At 29.0% G+C, this 22,052-nt stretch overlaps 1 protein-coding gene across 3 annotated transcripts; it reads left to right on the forward strand.

The window, feature by feature from the left end:
- Positions 1-9,605: 9,605 nt before the first annotated feature.
- On the forward strand, positions 9,606-14,535 carry LOC111622737 (choline O-acetyltransferase-like). 3 transcript variants are annotated; one of them, XM_023365153.1, is made up of 15 exons: positions 9,606-9,714; positions 9,781-9,972; positions 10,672-10,790; positions 10,863-10,916; positions 10,980-11,133; positions 12,572-12,743; positions 12,816-13,024; positions 13,098-13,198; positions 13,261-13,377; positions 13,454-13,576; positions 13,646-13,784; positions 13,847-13,906; positions 13,988-14,125; positions 14,201-14,411; positions 14,481-14,535. In XM_023365153.1, exons 1-15 carry the CDS (start codon positions 9,694-9,696, stop codon positions 14,492-14,494), a joined length of 1,824 nt encoding a protein of 607 aa, XP_023220921.1. In that variant the 5' UTR covers positions 9,606-9,693; the 3' UTR covers positions 14,495-14,535. The 3 variants fall into 3 exon arrangements, with proteins under 3 accessions (XP_023220921.1, XP_023220920.1, XP_023220922.1); XM_023365152.1 differs by having other exon boundaries at positions 9,613-9,714; positions 9,828-9,972; XM_023365154.1 differs by lacking the exon at positions 14,481-14,535 and having other exon boundaries at positions 9,613-9,714; positions 9,828-9,972; positions 13,988-14,051; positions 14,122-14,125; positions 14,201-14,358.
- Positions 14,536-22,052: the final 7,517 nt, after the last annotated feature.

Consider the following 22,052-nt stretch of genomic DNA (forward strand, 5'->3'; position numbering starts at 1 on the left):
TTAGATATTCCTCTGAATATTGACGAACTTTCTTTTTTGTTGTTCCACTCATTTTTTATGGGCTAAAAAAATAATAAAATTTTGTAAAAATAATTCAATGTGACAGAGTAAACGTAAATTTAGAAAAAATTGTTTTTGTGTAGATATAACACATTTTGCCGCAAGTGATACTTGGGATAAACGCAAGCCCTGAAGATTCCAGCAGACCAGATTGCAAGATTTTAATACTTCTGGACTCCTTTATCAAAGACACTGCTATTAGAGATATCTAAACTAACAAAAAAGGCACAATTAATTAGTTTTTAAATATTATCAATAGTTTTACAGTTTAAAAACTTATATAAAAAGCTAAATGGTTAAAAAATAAACAAATTATTTAATACGTAAAAATTATATTTCTACAACATGTATTAATTAATTCATTTAATCATATAAATGACAGACAATTATGACATATAGGTGTTAAAAATATTAGAGTTAAATTTTTAGAAAAAAATTGTGCGAAAACGTTGTTACTTAGCGACTTTAAAAGATACAAGATTTCTGCGACAAGAGATACAGCAAAGGAAACGCTGAAAAGTTCACTTGCGGACTCTAATAACATAGTTTAGGTTTTGATGCCATCTTAAAAATGCTTATTAATAATTTAAGTCCTCTATTTAGAAAATTTTCTTTTTCATATTCTTTGTCACCTAAAGCGTTGCATTAAAAAAGCTCATAGCGAAGGGAAGAAATTATGTAATGTCAATTCTCAAATTGCCCCCTCCAACCATCAAATTGCCCCCCTGTGGGGCGTACGCCCCACTTTGGGAAACACTGCAATAGACAATATGCAAAGCTTTTTTTTTCAGTTTACAGCAGTATTTATTACACAAAATTTAAGTAAAGCTTAACATGCCGATCTTGCCCCGATCTCCCCTATACTAAATTTGATCAGGGAAAAAATTATTGTAAATAATTTATTTGTTATTCGAATTGACTATAAGAGTTGGCATTAGAGTTTAATTGAAAAATATCTTATTTTAGCATACATAAAGCATGAAATAATAATTAAAAAAAGTATGATTTTTTGCATGTTTGAGTTCATATTCACAAATTCTGAAGATTGTTATAGGTAAAAATCAATAAATTAATGCTTTAATTATATTAAACTTATTTTCTATTATTATTAATAGATAGATAAAAAGCTAATTTGGACTAAATTATGAAATTTTCAGAATAATATTTAACTCTATTTATTATTTATGTTTAATTATTTATTTTCAATAACTAGATTTGTATCTTAATGTAAAATACAGTTTTATACCTAAAAATGATTAATTTTATACAATGAAATTTATTGTCAAGTGAGTATATATAGGGTGTCCATAAAATCCCAGTGCAATTTTTAAAAATTTATAACTTTATTAGTATTTGTGACAGAGAAATTATGTAGAATGTATTGGAAATAAGAAAATCTGTAATTTTTTGTTTTATCGTAGCCAAGTTCAGCCAACCAAAGGATACAGTTTACGTTTTCTTCAGTTGAAGCCAAAGGTCACAAGTAATTATGAAAAAAAAGTATTTTTAAAGTTTGGAAAAATTGTAAATTACTGTGTTGAAAAGTTACTAAATAATTTTACTTAAAAAACTAGGTACAGTACATTAAGCTTTCTAATACTTTTTACAGATTTTTTTCTATCACAAATATTAATAAAGTTATAAACTTTTTAAATTGTACACAGACTTTATGGACATCCTGTATTTGTAAAGTGTATTTTTATCAATTCTTTTAAAATCATCTTGCAATTTTCAAGATATTCGGAAGAGGCAGACAAACAAACTGACACTTACATACACGAAGAAATATAAATGACAAATAAACGGTGGAAATCGCTAATAAAAGAATTTGTTAAATAACTAAAAATTAATTAAAATATTCTTAAAATTATTTTATAAATAACCCGCACGTTTATTGGTTATTTATTTATATCATAGCCTAATTATCACATGATTTAAAATAGTAAATATTGGTTTGAATGAAATTTAATAATAAAATTATGCATCTAATGTAGTTATTATTAGATTTAATAAGCAATTTTCTAGCAAAGTAAAGTAATTTATATTGAATTAATTCAAAAAGGCACTATACTGTGTATCCAAGATCTCCATCAATTTTCATGTTTTAAAATGAATCTGTTCGAAAGGAAATTCGTTTTATTTATCATCCATTATCCCATTTTTATATTTGAATGTCTTTAATTTTATATTTTTATAGTTAGATCTGTCTTATATTTTTTGAGTTAACAACTTCACTCTTTATAAGTTAAAATTCATTAATAGGCATATAATAAAATTATTGCTAATACTGAAATTATTATTTTTTTAAGTAATTTTTTCAATAAATTTACATGAAAATTGTTTAATGTTATACTAAATAATTTTATATTTAATTAAGAATTCTTCTATACATTTAATGCTAATTTATCAATAGTTTCTTCCGATAATATCAAACTAAATTATTATGCTACATATTATATTATTGTTTTAATATATTTGGAACTTTTTAATATTTATTTTCATTTCATAAATAATAACTTTTTAATAAAATTTTCACTTAATCTTATTTCAGAATTTAATCAGCCCACTATTATATTCGATAAAGTTTCTTTTATTCAATTTTCCTGTTATATAGGGCCTATATTATAATAGTGAATATGTATGTATGTATGTATATATATACACATTCTATGAAGAAAACTTATATTTAATGATGCTTTTATACACGATAACTTCTAATATTTCATTCTATGGGAGCGTTAACATATATTTTTATTATTAGAATATTTTATAACTATTTTACTATGTAATTTTAGAGGGTCAGAAGAGAAACTCTGCTGTATGGAAAGAGGTCAATTATCCATTTGATTTATACCATCAGCCGCCAACAAATTTATCTTAGTATAACAATTGATTACTTTAATACGTGGTATTATTTAAAACATTGTTTACTGATTTATATTTTAGTTTACTGTAAATGTTATAGTATCAATACTATAACATTTACAGTAAAATAACTTATATGAAATTATTGCCTTATTTACAGGTGACCGTTGTTGGTGGTAACCTGTAAACTTATTGAAGATTCGACTGTATTATATAAACAAGATTTTTAATGTATTTTAAATGCTGCGTGATTACTTTTACAGTATTTTGAAATTAATATAGAATTAAAAATTTTTATTACTGTATGTTTATTCAAGTAAAGATAATTCTATTTAAATACTTAAAGACAATATATATATAAGTGCTATAATAATGAATTTTAATAAAATTTTTTATTTACTAACATAATTAAATATTTATTTAACTTTCTATTTATATATTTTATTTACAGTAAAAAGTAAAATTTACAATATTTAAATATATTTATTTAAAAAGTTCTCCAAGAGTTTACCATGCATTCATATTAATTTACGAATGAATGTGTGGAATTAGAAATAACTACAGCTATAATATAAAATAATATAAATAGACTTAAATATATATGTGTTTTAATAAATGTAATACTCTTAATGAAAAACTATGGACATAATTTGAATATTTTATTAGATATTTCTTAGAAAAATCTAAATGAATATGATCAATATGAATTCATTAATTTTTATAGAATAATATATAAAATACATGCTTTTTAAATATTAATTAGTTTTAAGATTTAAAATCTAAGAAAATAACCAAAGTCTTTAAAATAAATTGAAATTTAAAATAAATATAAATCAATCTTTATAATGTAAAGTTTTCAAACTTTACTTCAAAAATATTATTGAAAAACTACGAAATAAATAGAGTACCTGGTGAGCAGTAATGCTAAGTTTTGTAGAATTTTCCTGGCACTTTTTTACGGATTTTCAAATTTTTTTTGTAGGATAATGTACTTTGATTCCTTGGTAATAAGAGCAGAAAATAATTAAACATTTCATTCATTTGGAATTATTAAAAACAGTTCATTTGCAAAAGTCTAATGTATGCTATATAAAAAGCATACGAAATTAATATAGCCACAAATTTTTATTTATCATAAAAAAGAATTTTTCAACTATTAACCAAAGAGGAATGTAGAAACTGCAAATCAAGCTATCAAACAATTAAAATTATCTGTTAATAAGACATGGAAACAAATACAACCTCGGCTGAATAAAAATCCAGCAATGAGTTGTTTAACTTTCCCCGCAACATTTAAAATTTTGGTGACGCCATCTGTTATCATTTTATTTTTATCAATTTATCTGTTATATTTTATTTTAAAAACATTTTATATTTTTAATNTTCCTGGCACTTTTTTACGGATTTTCAAATTTTTTTTGTAGGATAATGTACTTTGATTCCTTGGTAATAAGAGCAGAAAATAATTAAACATTTCATTCATTTGGAATTATTAAAAACAGTTCATTTGCAAAAGTCTAACTGTATGCTATATAAAAAGCATACGAAATTAATATAGCCACAAATTTTTATTTATCATAAAAAAGAATTTTTCAACTATTAACCAAAGAGGAATGTAGAAACTGCAAATCAAGCTATCAAACAATTAAAATTATCTGTTAATAAGACATGGAAACAAATACAACCTCGGCTGAATAAAAATCCAGCAATGAGTTGTTTAACTTTCCCCGCAACATTTAAAATTTTGGTGACGCCATCTGTTATCATTTTATTTTTATCAATTTATCTGTTATATTTTATTTTAAAAACATTTTATATTTTTAATTGCCGTATTTACTCGCATATAAGACGAGGTTTTTATTCATTTACCACAGCTTCAAATTCCTAGGTCGTCCTATATGCGCGAGCGAAAGATTCTTTGCGTTTTTGCAAATAATTTTTGTGAACCTCGTATTCGCATTTTTTCTTATCCTCTTCTATTTAAAAACATTTTATCTGGGTCGTTTGAATCGTTCTTGTATATTGTCAGGAGTAAAAATGAATAGCAATAGGAATTGAATTCTGAATTCCAGATTGAAATTTCAAAATCACACGGGAGCCTGATATAAGTTTTAATCCTTTCCTAAGTGAAAACACATGATTATTCGGAAATCAGAATTCGGAGAAATTCATAAGTGTAATTGACGAAGAGTAGATTCGACTGTTAAGAATTGGCAAAAAAAAAATCCCATTTGTCCATCTACATGAACAAATTATGTTGTCGATTTTACAAGATTTTTCCTTAAAGTTTAAAATGCCAGTAATTTTTGAAAGACAACGTGTGCAATGTGTTTATTTGATATTTTACTTGTGATTAAACGAAATAAAATTAGAATTGTATTAATAAATATAATTTTTTTTAATCCTTAAAGTCCACCTCGTCCTATATGCGAGGTTGTCTTATATGGGAGTAAATACGGTATTATAAATGGCAAAAAGCTTAATTTCGAGAATACGAATGAGTTTTATAAAAAATTGTAAATGATACTAACGAATAAAATCGTCATTAAGTCCCATCCTACTCGAGATATGACACACGACCCCAATTATCTCCCCACTCTCTCGACCTTTAACCACCAAAATTTAATAGCATCAATTCTCCTAATAAACAAACCTCACTGAAAAATTTCAGAAATTTTCGACAAATAGCGCAGCATTTATTAAGCTTCAACAGTGTGAATGTTAAGTGTGAACAAAATCGTGCCCCCACATATACTTCACTAACGTCCATACATATAAAAAAAACCCTGAATTTTTTGCATTTCTCGATGTTTCAAGGTCTCCTGAGTCCAAAAATGTAAATATCTTAAGGGATCACTTTTTGACCGATCGACATACGATCTACCCTCTGTTATATACAGCAATGCTGGGAAGTAAAAAGCGCGTTATCAGTATAACATAATTTCCAAAAAATGGCGGCTCCACGCCCTTCATTACGCTTTTTATCAACAGGAATAGCCTAGAATTCTGTAGATATACATCTGGGAAATTACACTAACGCTGTATTTCGCTTGCGTACGAACTATACTCAGCGCTACCAACTGGCCATATCACCAACCATATTATCATTAGGCACTTTATATTGATAAAAGTTTAATTTCGCATAATTTCGCACGAATATATATAACTGAATTTACCAGGCAAACATATTTATTCTTGTGAGAAGTTATTAAATGAAACACTAAAGGTTATATGAGAAATTGTCATACTCTGTCACATTATCGTCTATTAGACATAAACACTGATTTGTCTGTCTGTGGATATTCTCGGACTATTTATCTTCTTTTAAGNGGTGACCGTTGTTGGTGGTAACCTGTAAACTTATTGAAGATTCGACTGTATTATATAAACAAGATTTTTAATGTATTTTAAATGCTGCGTGATTACTTTTACAGTATTTTGAAATTAATATAGAATTAAAAATTTTTATTACTGTATGTTTATTCAAGTAAAGATAATTCTATTTAAATACTTAAAGACAATATATATATAAGTGCTATAATAATGAATTTTAATAAAATTTTTTATTTACTAACATAATTAAATATTTATTTAACTTTCTATTTATATATTTTATTTACAGTAAAAAGTAAAATTTACAATATTTAAATATATTTATTTAAAAAGTTCTCCAAGAGTTTACCATGCATTCATATTAATTTACGAATGAATGTGTGGAATTAGAAATAACTACAGCTATAATATAAAATAATATAAATAGACTTAAATATATATGTGTTTTAATAAATGTAATACTCTTAATGAAAAACTATGGACATAATTTGAATATTTTATTAGATATTTCTTAGAAAAATCTAAATGAATATGATCAATATGAATTCATTAATTTTTATAGAATAATATATAAAATACATGCTTTTTAAATATTAATTAGTTTTAAGATTTAAAATCTAAGAAAATAACCAAAGTCTTTAAAATAAATTGAAATTTAAAATAAATATAAATCAATCTTTATAATGTAAAGTTTTCAAACTTTACTTCAAAAATATTATTGAAAAACTACGAAATAAATAGAGTACCTGGTGAGCAGTAATGCTAAGTTTTGTAGAATTTTCCTGGCACTTTTTTACGGATTTTCAAATTTTTTTTGTAGGATAATGTACTTTGATTCCTTGGTAATAAGAGCAGAAAATAATTAAACATTTCATTCATTTGGAATTATTAAAAACAGTTCATTTGCAAAAGTCTAACTGTATGCTATATAAAAAGCATACGAAATTAATATAGCCACAAATTTTTATTTATCATAAAAAAGAATTTTTCAACTATTAACCAAAGAGGAATGTAGAAACTGCAAATCAAGCTATCAAACAATTAAAATTATCTGTTAATAAGACATGGAAACAAATACAACCTCGGCTGAATAAAAATCCAGCAATGAGTTGTTTAACTTTCCCCGCAACATTTAAAATTTTGGTGACGCCATCTGTTATCATTTTATTTTTATCAATTTATCTGTTATATTTTATTTTAAAAACATTTTATATTTTTAATTGCCGTATTTACTCGCATATAAGACGAGGTTTTTATTCATTTACCACAGCTTCAAATTCCTAGGTCGTCCTATATGCGCGAGCGAAAGATTCTTTGCGTTTTTGCAAATAATTTTTGTGAACCTCGTATTCGCATTTTTTCTTATCCTCTTCTATTTAAAAACATTTTATCTGGGTCGTTTGAATCGTTCTTGTATATTGTCAGGAGTAAAAATGAATAGCAATAGGAATTGAATTCTGAATTCCAGATTGAAATTTCAAAATCACACGGGAGCCTGATATAAGTTTTAATCCTTTCCTAAGTGAAAACACATGATTATTCGGAAATCAGAATTCGGAGAAATTCATAAGTGTAATTGACGAAGAGTAGATTCGACTGTTAAGAATTGGCAAAAAAAAAATTCCCATTTGTCCATCTACATGAACAAATTATGTTGTCGATTTTACAAGATTTCCTTGAAGTTTAAAATGCCAGTAATTTTTGAAAGACAACGTGTGCAATGTGTTTATTTGATATTTTACTTGTGATTAAACGAAATAAAATTAGAATTGTATTAATAAATATATATTTTTTTTAATCCTTAAAGTCCACCTCGTCCTATATGCGAGGTTGTCTTATATGGGAGTAAATACGGTATTATAAATGGCAAAAAGCTTAATTTCGAGAATACGAATGAGTTTTATAAAAAATTGTAAATGATACTAACGAATAAAATCGTCATTAAGTCCCATCCTACTCGAGATATGACACACGACCCCAATTATCTCCCCACTCTCTCGACCTTTAACCACCAAAATTTAATAGCATCAATTCTCCTAATAAACAAACCTCACTGAAAAATTTCAGAAATTTTCGACAAATAGCGCAGCATTTATTAAGCATCAACAGTGTGAATGTTAAGTGTGAACAAAATCGTGCCCCCACATATACTTCACTAACGTCCATACATATAAAAAAAACCCTGAATTTTTTGCATTTCTCGATGTTTCAAGGTCTCCTGAGTCCAAAAATGTAAATATCTTAAGGGATCACTTTTTGACCGATCGACATACGATCTACCCTCTGTTATATACAGCAGTGCTAAGAAGTAAAAAGCGCGTTATCAGTATAACATAATTTCCAAAAAATGGCGGCTCCACGCCCTTCTTTACGCTTTTTTGTCAACAGGAATAGCCTAGACTTCTGTAGATATACATCTGGGAAATTACACTAACGCTGTATTTCGCTTGCGTACGAACTATACTCAGCGCTACCAACTGGCCATATCACCAACCATATTATCATTAGGCACTTTATATTGATAAAAGTTTAATTTCGCATAATTTCGCACGAATATATATAACTGAATTTACCAGGCAAACATATTTATTCTTGTGAGAAGTTATTAAATGAAACACTAAAGGTTATATGAGAAATTGTCATACTCTGTCACATTATCGTCTATTAGACATAAACACTGATTTGTCTGTCTGTGGATATTCTCGGACTATTTATCTTCTTTTAAGTATACGAGAAAAGTCAACATCGCGATTAAGATAAACATTTTGAAGAGATAAGTTAAATAAAGTCTGAAGGTTTTATCATATTGTTCTTTTTTATAATTTGGACTGATGAGAAATTTTAAGAAGCCTTTATTCATTAATATTACCTGTGGAATATTCAATAGTTGATTAAACTTGCCAACTTTTTCCATGAAAAATAAATAAATAAATACTAATTGGTTGCAGTTTTAGCTAGTGAAATAAATGATAAACAAGTAGCTACTGAAAACACTAGACCGCCAGTCTGATCAGACTAACACGTGTTTTTTAATCAATTTTTGGCACATCATCGCATATATCTACTGTGACTTGACATTATTAGTCTATGTCATGTAAGCTGTGAATATATCAGTTCATTGTGGCTAATATATTCACATATTACATTAATTTTTTTTTTTTAATTTTTATAAGTGCAATTTTTTATTCTTCGGAAATTATGTAAAGTTTCTAAGAAAATAAATCACATATAATAACGTTTTATCAGTAATCTATAGTGCCGTAATTTCAACATATTTCCAGTTTTTTATGTTATTACTTAATAGAAATACAAGAATTAAATAATAAAATCTATAAATAATTATTAGAATATCATTATTACAATGCAATACAATACAATACTTTTCTCTATAAATTACCAAAACTCGTCTAAATTTCTGAATATCTGTGATATAAAATGTCAAACGAGCAGGAAAAGGTAAAAATTTTTTTAATAATTGTTCCATTAATAGATATTATTTAAATGTTTGCAAATACACAACAGCAGTTGCCAAAACCTCTTATTCCGGAACTTTCTCACACTCTGCAAAGGTTCTTAGAAGGAATTAAGACCATTGTTACTGAAGAAGAATATAAAGAAGCCGAGAACCTAGTTAAAGAATTTCAAAATCCCGGAGGAGAAGGAGAGAAGTTGCAAAATTTCTTAAAAGAATACGCAGAAAAAAACGATGATTATGTAAGTTATCGACGAGTAACTCAATAAAAGTAATTTAAATTATTTTAAAAAATTAAAGATTAAATTACAAATGAAAATTTGATGTCTTCAAACAACCTTCACAACCCCAGGAACACAATTAACATGAGCCAGAGACGACGTTTCTTTTGAGGCTCTTCGCTGTGTTCTGTGGTTGTAAAGGATGTGAAGACATCAAATTTTCATTTGTGTTTAGTTTTCAATTTTTTTTAAATATATTCAACTGTTTTTACAAATAATTGATATGAAATGGATATAACAGAGATTAAATGTAACCATATAAATTAAAAAATACTAACAGAGGATAAATCATAAAACGATTTTTAATTTGACTNGGAGAAGGAGAGAAGTTGCAAAATTTTTTAAAAGAATACGCAGAAAAAAACGATGATTATGTAAGTTATCGACGAGTAACTCAATAAAAGTAATTTAAATTATTTTAAAAAATTAAAGATTAAATTACAAATGAAAATTTGATGTCTTCACACAACCTTCACAACCCCAGGAACACAATTAACATGAGCCAAAGACGACGTTTCTTTTGAAGCTCTTCGCTGAGTTCTGTGGTTGTAAAGGATGTGAAGACATCAAATTAAAAAAAAATCAAAATTGTTTAGTTTTCAATTTTTTAAAATATATTTGGAAATTTTTCAAAAAACCATTAAAATTTAATTGTTACAGCTTACTAGAGTTTGGACAGAAGAAATGTACTTGAATAATCGTTTACCGTTGCCAATATACACAAATCCTTTTATTTTGTTACCGAAACAAAATTTTAGGGGGGACAATGATCGATTTTCGTATGTATTTATCAAAAATTAACACATTTACTTGAATATATGTACTCTTATTTCATAACTTCTGGCTTCCAGATTCATTGCAAAATTTATCATATTTTGTCTGAAATTTAAACAGAAATTAGAAAGGTATTCACAAGTATTGAGTATATTTCAGTAAAATAAATATATTAAATATACTAATTATTTTAGTGGAGAGTTGAAACAAGAATTGAAACAAGAAAGTGATTCATCAATGGCCAACTATTACCGTTTTTTTAATGTTTATAGAAGACCTGGAGAAGAAAAAGATGAGCATGTATACACTGATAATAGCAGACATGTTATAGTCATTTGTAATAATCAAGTAAATTCATATTCACTTTTTATCACAATATTTATAAATTTAATTACAATCACAATATAGAACCAATTATTTTTTTCCATTTTATTTTTGATTCTTTTTGTCCTGTAGATACTAAGACTCTAAGTAGCTCTTTTCTCTATGCCCATCATCAGTTTGGCTGGGTCCACAATTTGATTCGATTTATGCTATTGTGCAAATAGGGCGAATAAGCCAAATGTACCTCGACCATAAACGTTCATTGTGCATTCGATCTCTGGATCAAGTCTTGATTCATTATGGAGATTTCTAAGAAAGATTTATTCAAATGATTTACACTTAAAATTCTTTTTCTTGCTGTTGAAGATTTTTATATTGATTATATAAGCATACAACATTCATTTATACATTCATCTTACAAATCTTCAAAATTAATAGGTTTTGTTAACATATCACATCTCCCTTGTTCCACCAGTGGCCGAGTGGGTAAAACCACTGAATTCGTGGGTTCACACCTGGTCAAAGGCTGGACCCGTTGAATTTTCCGGATTTTCTTTACGTTTGTAACACTTAAATAGGGGCAATTTCCCATAGAAAGTCCTTCAAGGAGACATCCCCCTAGCACAGGCATGGCCAACATACGGCCCGCGGGTCAGATCCGGCCCGTCTAATGAATTTATTTGGCCCGCGATCAATCTTTCAATAATAGCTACTGAAGTCTCGAATAGCTCGATGAAAAATTCTGACGCCTAAAAAAAAAAAAAAAAAAACGGTCAACAACTCACTGTGCGTTTAGTTTTAACCCTCCATTACAAATATCGTAAGTACTTGTACAGCGTAGAATGTTGATAAAGCATGATAATGTGAAAAATGTATCTGTAATCTCTATGTACAATTTAGTCTCTACAGGGTGACACCACAATGAGATCTCGCACCACCTCAAAATCTTCCTAGGATGGTTCGGCCCGTGGAAAAAGTTTTCTTTCCAATTCTGCCCGGAGGCAAAAACTGTTAGCCACCCCTGCTCTAGCAGATCTCCCATGTGTTGCTATGCCTCCATCCACATTTTTCTTCGTAATTTCATCAATAGTAGTAAAATAAGGTTAAAAACTTTATGGCGCTTCTATTAATGAAAGTTGATAAAAGAGAACCGATGTAATTGATTTTCATTGCCATAAGTAAATTTTTTACAAATCGGCATCAGAAAACTATTTATCCTTATTATACATAAAAAGCAAGTTAAAACCTATATTTTCTCTGGCAGAAATTAATAATTTTATATGAATTTTTATGAAAATCTTACAAGTCAATCGTAGTAAGAACGATACTAATTAAAATGAATTTTCAAAATTAAATAAAATATCGATCTCAAAATATAAAATAAAATAATGTTAGAAATAAATATGGAAACATAACTAAACAAGGAAATTATTATTTATAAAAGCTTTCAACATATTTCCAGTTTTTTATGTTATTACTTCCCGAGAAATGCATACCGAGTGAGAAAAATCTTGGAGAAAAACTAAAAGAAATCCAGGATCAAAGTAAAACTGCACCTGCTTACAAACCAATTGGAATTCTGACTGCTCATAATCGACAACAATGGTCAGAATTAAGAAAAGATCTGATTAAAAGTAAGTATTTTATATGAACATAAGAAAGAAAATTACTGAAATTCTCATGTTTAATTCTAATTATATAATTAGGCGAAATTAATAAACAGTCAATCACACATATTGAAAATTGTTTATTTGTCGTGTGCATGGACGAGTCCATCGAATCCTTAGAAGGGCAAAAGTACCCATACTTCAACAAATTTTCGGATCAAAATCTCGAAATTATGGCTAATCATGTCCTACACGGGAATAAATCTATTCATTCCACTGCAAATAGATGGTTCGATGTATTTCTTCAGGTGTTAACTGTTACATTTCCCAAAATATTATTTGAAAGAATTTTACCTGAAATTTTTTTTTACTTCTTCACAGTTTATAGTCACTAAAGATGGTACGAATGGGATCTGTATGGAACCATCGGTCGTTGATGGGAGTTCAATGTTGCGATTCTGTGAACAGTTCTTAGCATTTCTGTATGAAATATATATACATTAGCTGTTTATATACAGAAAAACTCATTAATCTATTTTTATAGGAAAACACCTCAATCCGAAAGTGAAGATGCAGAAAATGTAACTGTATCAAGAATTCACTGGGAAATACACAAATCTTTTAATAAAAAGATAAATGACATAAAAGAATCAATCGATACGTAAACACATAAATACAGTTTTAATTACTACAATAATTAATTAATAAAAAAATAATTTTATTTTCCTACTTTATAGATTAATTGAACAGGTGGATCTGAATATTGTGAAATTTACAAACTTTGGCAAAAATTTCATAAAACAGCAGAAAATTAATCCTGATATCTTCTTACAATTGAGTTTGCAAATGACATATTTCAGGTTATAGTCTGTGTAACGTTATAACTTTGACCCACTAAATAAAGAAATAACGATTTATTTCTCATACAGAATTTATCGATATTTTACGTCTACTTTCGAAACTGCGAGTTTACATCAATTTAGGTTCGGGCGCATCGACAACATTCGATCTGCCAACGAAGACGTTTGGAATTTAATGGAATCTATATTCCGTCCTTTTGAGAAAGGGGTCAGTATAACTTTATTTATTAATTTTTTAATGATGCATAATAGAATTGACGTCATCTATAGACAGATAAACGGGATAAATTTACAAAAGCTATAAATAAACAAGAAGAAATTCTTAGTTATGTAAGTATGATAATATGCAAACGAGCATAGGATATCAAAAATTCTGCTTAAATCTGAAAATGTTTGTAAACTTTTATGTAGACGATGAAAGGAGAAGGCCCGGATAATCATCTTTTGTGTTTAAAACACATGGCTGCTTTAAAAGGTCTACCAGAACCCGCTTTTTTCAAAAGCCACTCTTACAGACAATTTATCGATTTTCGTTTATGTTTCAGTCAGGTACGATGTACTTTGATTTGCATTTTTATCATAAAAATGTTGAATTTGTCAATTTAATAGAAAATTCTGTTACAGATTACTACTAATCAAGACATCATAATGGGGTATTGTCCTTCTGCTTTACAGGGTTACGCCTGTACCTATATTCTTCACGATAATGATATCACGTTTTTCGTTTCTTCTGGCAAAAACGATAAGAAAACAAATACCAAGAATTTTGCTAACTGTTGGATGTATAGTTTAACGGATCTGAAACAAACTTGGGAATACTGCAACAGTCTTAGAGGTTTGCTTCTTTTCAATTAAGTTTAAATGAGATTTTCATGGATGAAATAATTTAATTATTTTTTTATAGTTTACCTGCCGTGAAGTAAAAAGTTAAAAGAAAAAGAAAAATGAACGCACAGAAAATTTTTCGAAGTATTTGAGAAAATTTTTAAAATGTTCTTTAAAACACCATTGTTTTACATACAAAATTCTTTACTGAAATTTGTTAATTATTTGGCCTTTAATTAATTTTTTTTAAATTATTGAAACTAAAGTAAATTGTTATTGACCGATAATTACACGATAAATTATCGTCCTACAGCTTTTGAGGAATTTGAATTGGAATCCAATTCAGACATTTATCATATCTAATAAATGCTTTTCGTCATTCTTCTTGCTCTCGTCATTCCGTCATTCGTCATTCCATACTGATGGACGCATAAGTATGCGTCCAAATAGATAACTAATCTATTGTTATTTAATGGGATAAAGCAACATAATACGTAGGCTATCTGCCGAAGAGAGTGCTATTCAGGAAGGTATTTTCTATTTAGGTATTAAATACTAGAAAACTAGTCAGCTCAAACTCGAGACCATCTGTGTTCAATGGTTATATCTACTCGGCCATTAACGAGTAGTTTAGACCGTCCTGTATTTATATAGACTAAACTAGCTGTTTATTAAATTAGATTGGCCCGAATTTTCAAAAATCATAAATTACATTCTCTTTGTTGAAAAGTAAGCGTCCATGAGTATTTTTTTCACAGGTATCACAAGTTAGGGTCCAAACATGTATTTAAAGCCATGTCTATAGGAGCTATGCGGTTGCTAAAACCCTCTCAGCTTAATCAGTAGTGCTCATACATAGTATATAAGCCTACCATAGCTTTAGCTTTCACCGCGTAAACGTATGAATGTTATTTTTTACACATGAACAATAAGGCAGCACTAACAAGTAAGTTAATATGCTTAGTGCTGCCTGGAAAAGTAAAATACCAGCTACAAGTTTCAGCCTCAGTTTTCCCCTAATTTATAAATTCAGTCCTCCAACAAATTATTTCCGGCTACAATAGAGGTAATGTTGTAAATTAATAAAATTCTAACAGGAACCCATTGAAAGCAATGGTATTATTCAAAATACAATCAGTAAGCTCATTTAAAACGTGTCGTTCTATACACAAATCATCAATACAGCAATTGTTATCTGGGTGCTTCTGCAGGAGTTAATGTTTAGCTGCTCTCCGGTACCATGAGGTTTCTATGAATTTTGCATCGGGTCACAGAGCGGCAATTTAGCATTCTTAAGGCCGACCAACTTCATCTAACGGGCTCCCAGTTAACGGTGACGGTAGTGGCGAACCACTTCGTGTCAATCATCTTGACCTGAGATTCACGAATAAAACTCTTAGACCTAGCGACAGTGAAATGTTCAAGTTTACCAAGTCGGAAACCCAGAAAACTCCACTCTGGTCGAACCTACGACCGAACTCTCAGTGTTCAGGGAACAGAAACCACTTGGTCACTGGTGAGCCCTGAACCATTGTATCTCTCTCTCAAATCTCTCTTCGCGGCAACACATACAGGGCAAGAGCTTTGCTTAATATCTGAATCTTGTTTGTATCTTCAGACGTTTTTCAAACGAAGCTAGACAGTATTTGTCAGTATTTGACAGTATCAAATTAATAAATAGATAGAGTAATATTTATTATTGTTAAGAAATTTTGATTACAAATTGGTGTGATAAGCTAATTTGGTGTGATAAGCTAATTTGTAACCACACACGATTTCTCAACTTTTTATTTTTCATTGTCTGTTATAAAATTATTATTAGTTTACTGAAATGCATTTCAGTTTTTTAATTTGAATTCCTCTTCAGTTAGCAATTTTTATTGAGGATTTTAAAGCACAGATAAGAACACAGTCAATTGGTTTACAATATTTATAATTGACTCTTAAACTACAATATTATAGTGTTTTCTACACACTACCATAGAATTATAACTAATAAATTTCTAGTTCGATGAAAATTCTTATTAAAGTTTCTAATTTTACTTTAGCATTTTTGTGCTTTATGCCACTTCTTATATTTATTCTAACGTTGTTTAACCTAAATTATAAATGCTTAAAATTATCCCTGGTATACCAGGGTAGATACGTTCTGAAAAAGTGCCGTGTTATGCGATTTCGTGCTATACAAAACAAAGGACTAATGCAAAACACGGTGTTACGTTCCAGAAGTTAGCAATATACTATTCTTTTTCGTTACTAAGAGAAATATGTTTATTAAAGCAATAATTTACTAACAATCACAATTAAAAGTTCTGTATTACGCGTTAATATTAATTTTAGCTAAACGAGGACGTTTTCTTTTTACAGAGTATCATCGTCATCTCAGCTTTTTTGTTCTACGCTGTATTTTTCTTACCTACGGTTAAAAAAGATTTAATAACACTTACCTAAATATATTTAAATAAAATTTACTAAATACGAACATTACTGTAATCTATAAAAACAAAATACAGTGACAGTCTTAAAAGCTAATGTCTGAAAGCAACGACACTGGTTGATAGGAAAGTTAGGACAAGGAAGAAAAAATTCTACTATCAGTTTTTATTAAAGTAAACCTGGCGAAAGGCACAAAACAAATTGAAAATTTCAATATTCTAAAATCCGTGGACAAATTTAAGACAACGCGCGTGATTACATGAATAAATAAATAATATCGAATAACGAAATTTACACTTAAAAATTGTGAAATTTTGTACGGAGAATTTCCAGAACAGTGTTAAGTCTGATACTCACATGCGGCAACGGACGACGAAACGGCAAAATGACGTCACTTTTGCCGACGAATACGACACTGAAGATTTTCAACTTTTGCCGTGGAGGAAAGCGGAACGGCAAAAATTAAACCAATAGGAAGGCTGTTTAGCAATGTCGTCATAAAGATCACGTGGGACGATGGCGGTCGGCAAGCTAAAAAGCTTTATTTGTACACTAATACGCTAATATATTTCATTTATACGCTATATTATTATAAGATTTAAATATTAATGCCAAATAGACGTACTGTACTTACAGCGTAAAGTATTGGGAATAGAGTAATCGTAATTCGGTGACGAAAGTATTCGATATTCCTAACTTTCGACGATTTAGGATATTTTTCCTATCCAAATTATTCATTTTTGAGGATTTTTATTTGCAATAAGATCGAAGGCAAACTTAAGTTTAATTGATATAACAAAGCAATTCGACTACTGCAGGCATGGCCAACATACGGCCTATCTAATAAATTTATGAGGCCCGCGATCAATCTTTCAATATTAGCTACTCAAGTCCGAACAGCTCGATGAAAAATTCTGACGTCTAAAATAAAAAGGTCAACAACTCACGGTACGTTTAGAGTTAACCCTCCATTACAAATCTCGTAAGTACAGCGTAGAATGTTGATAAAGCATGATAATGTGAAAAATGTATCTTTAATCTCTATCTACAATTTAGTCTCTACGGGGTGAAACCGCAATGAGATCTTGCACCACCTCAAAATCTTCCTAGGGCAGCCTCTGGTTAGGTCCGTGGAAAAAGTTTTCTTTCCAATTCGGCCCGGGGGGCAAAAACTGTTGGCCACCACTGGACTACTGGCACGTGGCCCTTCTACTGTAGTAGCTTGTTTATATTTACGGCTGGCAGATAGCGCGTTTCAATTGCAGGGTAATTTCCCATGTGAGTACACGCGACACGGAAAGTTGCCGTATGTGAGTACCAGGCTTTAGAGAGAAACCGGAAGTCGTGTTGTACGAGGATACCTGTATTTTCTTTTTGTCGATTTTTCATATTTAATTTATAAACTGATAATAATTACTATTTATTTTTACATTTAAGTTATTATTAATTATTATTGTTAAATAATGACCTACACCATCAGGGGCGAATCCAGAAATTTCATTTAAGAGGTGCGCTACATGTCAATATCGGTAACCTGTGTACTGTAGTTCTACTATGGAAAACTATTATAAATTGCTCGTATTATTATTTCTTTTTTCATCTAATAGAGTGGTTCTCAACTTGTGTTTCGCGGAACACAAGTCTACTACAAACTTGCCTCGCATGTTTCTCGAAAAAAAATTGTAATTTTATTCAAGCACAAATTACAACAACATATTATTTTGCTCTTTGACAATTCCATATTTCTATTTTATTCAATACAGCAATAAAGTTTGTTGCTTCTTTGTTTCGCGAGAATAGTACACATGGAATTTCCTATCGATTGTTGAATACCCATTGATCTAATGCGATTTGTACCATTTAGAGTCAATTCCGTAACCTTCGTTTTCATTTTTTTAAAATTTAATTAATTAATTTTTTCGATTTCTGGATGTTTGTTTATTTTTCTTTTTATACTATTATTCTCTTTTTAAATTATTACCATAATATTTTTATTTATTTCGCATCTATTATTGTTACAATTTTCAATAACTGTTGATATAGATTAGTTTGTTTTGATTGCATTTACAGTATATGTTCTTTAATTATTTGATTCAGTTTTCAGTTTGTTTCTCCCATATAAAATGATAACTTATAATTTAGGCTAAACAATTTTGGAATAAATATAAGATATGGCATGATAAAAAAAATGCTAAAGTAAAATTGAAAATATTAATAAAAATTATAATCGAATAGTTTATTAGTTATAATTCTATTCTGATATGTAGAAAGTACTCTATTATTATAGTTTGTTAAAAGTTAATTATAAATATTGTGAACCAATTGACGATGTTCCTGTCTGCGTTTAAAATCTTCAACAAAGAATGTTAACTGAAGAGGGGTTAATATTAAAAACCCGAAATGTATATTTTAGCAGTTTTCAGATGCGTATTAATTATAAACAATGAAAAGTAAAAAGATATAAAATCGCATAAGTGTGGTTACAAATTAGTGTGAGAAATCTTTAATTATAAAAAACATAAATCTATATTTTATTAATTTACAAAGTTATAACAATAATTGGGTAAAAGCTTTAAAATTAAATAGAGGTAATGTCACGCATACAATTTAGTTTATCCTCAAAGGCAGTTATTTGAAACAATGAATATTGACATCTTTGACAGCTGTTGAATAAAAGCGTGCGAAAGTTTCGACACGTGTACATGTGTACATGACCTTCGATTTTACACTAGGGAGTTCCTACCGTCAGCAGGAAGTTAAATATTTCACACATCCGCTAGCGAATAGCAAGCGCTCCGCTGAATAACGGAATACGTGGTAGCTTACGAACCCACAATTGGCCTGAAAAAAGACCTTCTTAGTATTCGTAGAGTAGAAAGGATAATAATAATAAAAAGACAAATAACATTATTATTATTTAAAATTCTTCACAGAAACGACATTCGAATTTGTTAATCATATGAATCACTTTTAAAGCAAATAGATACAATATACATTAAAAATATATAAAAATAAATACTCAATCACTTACTATCATAAATTAGTAAATTATATTACTTTTATTTTTTAAATATATTCAACAGTTATTACAAATAATTGATATGAAATGGATATAACAGAGATTAAATGTAACCATATAAATTAAAAAATACTAACAGAGGATAAATCATAAAACGATTTTTAATTTGACTGTCAAAATTACATTACATAAATTTAACAGTATTACATTATGCATAAATTTATCCCATATAAGGCACCCCTCTGGATTGTGTGACAATAACTTCTCTTCCATAACCATTAGAATATTCTGTCACTTCTGTGCTTCCGTATGGAGTTTGACTGATTCTAGTTTGGGATACACCTCCCATTCCCATTCCCATTCCCGGGTTCATCATGACTGTTCCCATTGATCCTATTCCCGGGCTAATCATGCTCGTTCCATAGCCCGGGCTCATCATGCTTGTTCCTATTCCTGGGCTCATCATCATTCCCGTGTTCATGCCTGATCTCGATCTCATTCGTGAAATTGGCGTTCCGTTCACGATGTCGATAAGGCCGACGGACATACAAATGATGAAAGCAATCTTAATATTTATAATGTACATTCTTCGTTTCTGGATTTATCAGAATTGGATTTCAGCCGGTTTATATATATTTCAACGTCAGCTGAATACACATTCGTCTTTCTTTTATTTTTACGTCAAAATATAAACACAACGTTAACTTCCGTCATCGACGAATAACTTCTAATAAAGTTGCTGCTTAAAAAATTAGAAACAAAAAATGAAAATTTTACATATGTTAGGCTTAATTAAAATATTTTTTGGTTATGGAATGCTTTTTACTTTTAAAATAATACAATTTGTATTTCTACTTATTTTTTGAAAGACCTTTTTTTCAGTGTCCATTGTTAATTAGATTAGGTCCAAACGGTGGCAGCCGGATGATGAAGGACAAAGCCCGATATATCCCGATAGAAACAAAATCCTTGAACGTTTTTTGTTTCTATCAGGGTTCAAACTGGAGTATTTTAGTATTGTTAAATAATGACCTACATTATCAGGAGCGGATCCAGGAATTTCATTTAAGAGGTGCGCTATATGTCAATATCGATAACCTGTGTACTGTAGTTCTTTTTACTATGGAAAACTATTATAAATTGCTCTTATTATTATTACTTTTATCATCTAATACAGTTGTTCTCAACTTGTGTTTCGCGAAACACAGATCTTTTACAAACTTGTCTCATGTGTTTCTCGAAAAAAAATTGTAATTTTATTCAAGTACAAACTACAACAACGTACTACTTTACTCGTTGACATATGTAGAAAGTACTATTATTATAGTTTGTTTAGAGTTAATTATAAATATTGTGAACCAATTGACGATGTTCTTGTCTGCGCTTTAAAATCCTCAACAAAGAGTGTTAACTGAAGAGGGGTTAATATTAAAAAATCCGAAATGTATATTTTAACAGTTTTCAGTTGTGTATTAATTATAAACAATGAAAAGTAAAAAGATATAAAATCGCGTAAATGTGGTTACAAATTAGTGTGAGAAATCCTTAATTATAAAAACATAAATCTGTATTTAATTAATTTACGAAATTATAACAATAACTGGGTAAAAGCTTTAAAATTGAATAGAGGTAATGTCACGCATACAATTTAGTTTATCCTCAAAGGCAGTTATTTGAAACAATGAATATTGACATCTTTGACAGCTGTTGAGTAAAAGTGTGCGAAAGTTTCGACACGTGTACATGTGTACATGACCTTCGATTTTACAATGGCTTACTCGTAATAAATTAAATTCTTCGAAACATTTAATTAACCAAAAATTTCAATCGGATTTTTTGTCAATAATTTGATAACATAATTGTATTTCGTATTCGGTGTGACATCGTGTGATGCCATCTTGAATAATATGATTAAAAGACAAAATTATCAATTAATCACAACTAAGGCTGTATTTCCCAGAAATTTATGGATAAGAAGAATTAGTTTTCAGTATAATTTCTCGACTTCTGCTTTAAATATGCCTCTTGTTAATTTTCATCACATCTTATAAAGTTTATGATTATTGTTCAGTAATGCATAATGAATATAATGTAGACTAAAGTAGATCGTAGACTAAAGTTTATGAAGCCTTGACTTAAGGAACGAGTTTTTAGTCAGTTAAAAAATTAAAGCATGATCTACTAAGTTACGATAGT

The sequence above is a fragment of the Centruroides sculpturatus genome, unplaced genomic scaffold (genome assembly GCF_000671375.1).
Source record: "Centruroides sculpturatus isolate CEXI.00-Female unplaced genomic scaffold, Cexi_2.0 scaffold309, whole genome shotgun sequence".
Taxonomy (NCBI): Eukaryota; Metazoa; Arthropoda; class Arachnida; order Scorpiones; family Buthidae; genus Centruroides; species Centruroides sculpturatus.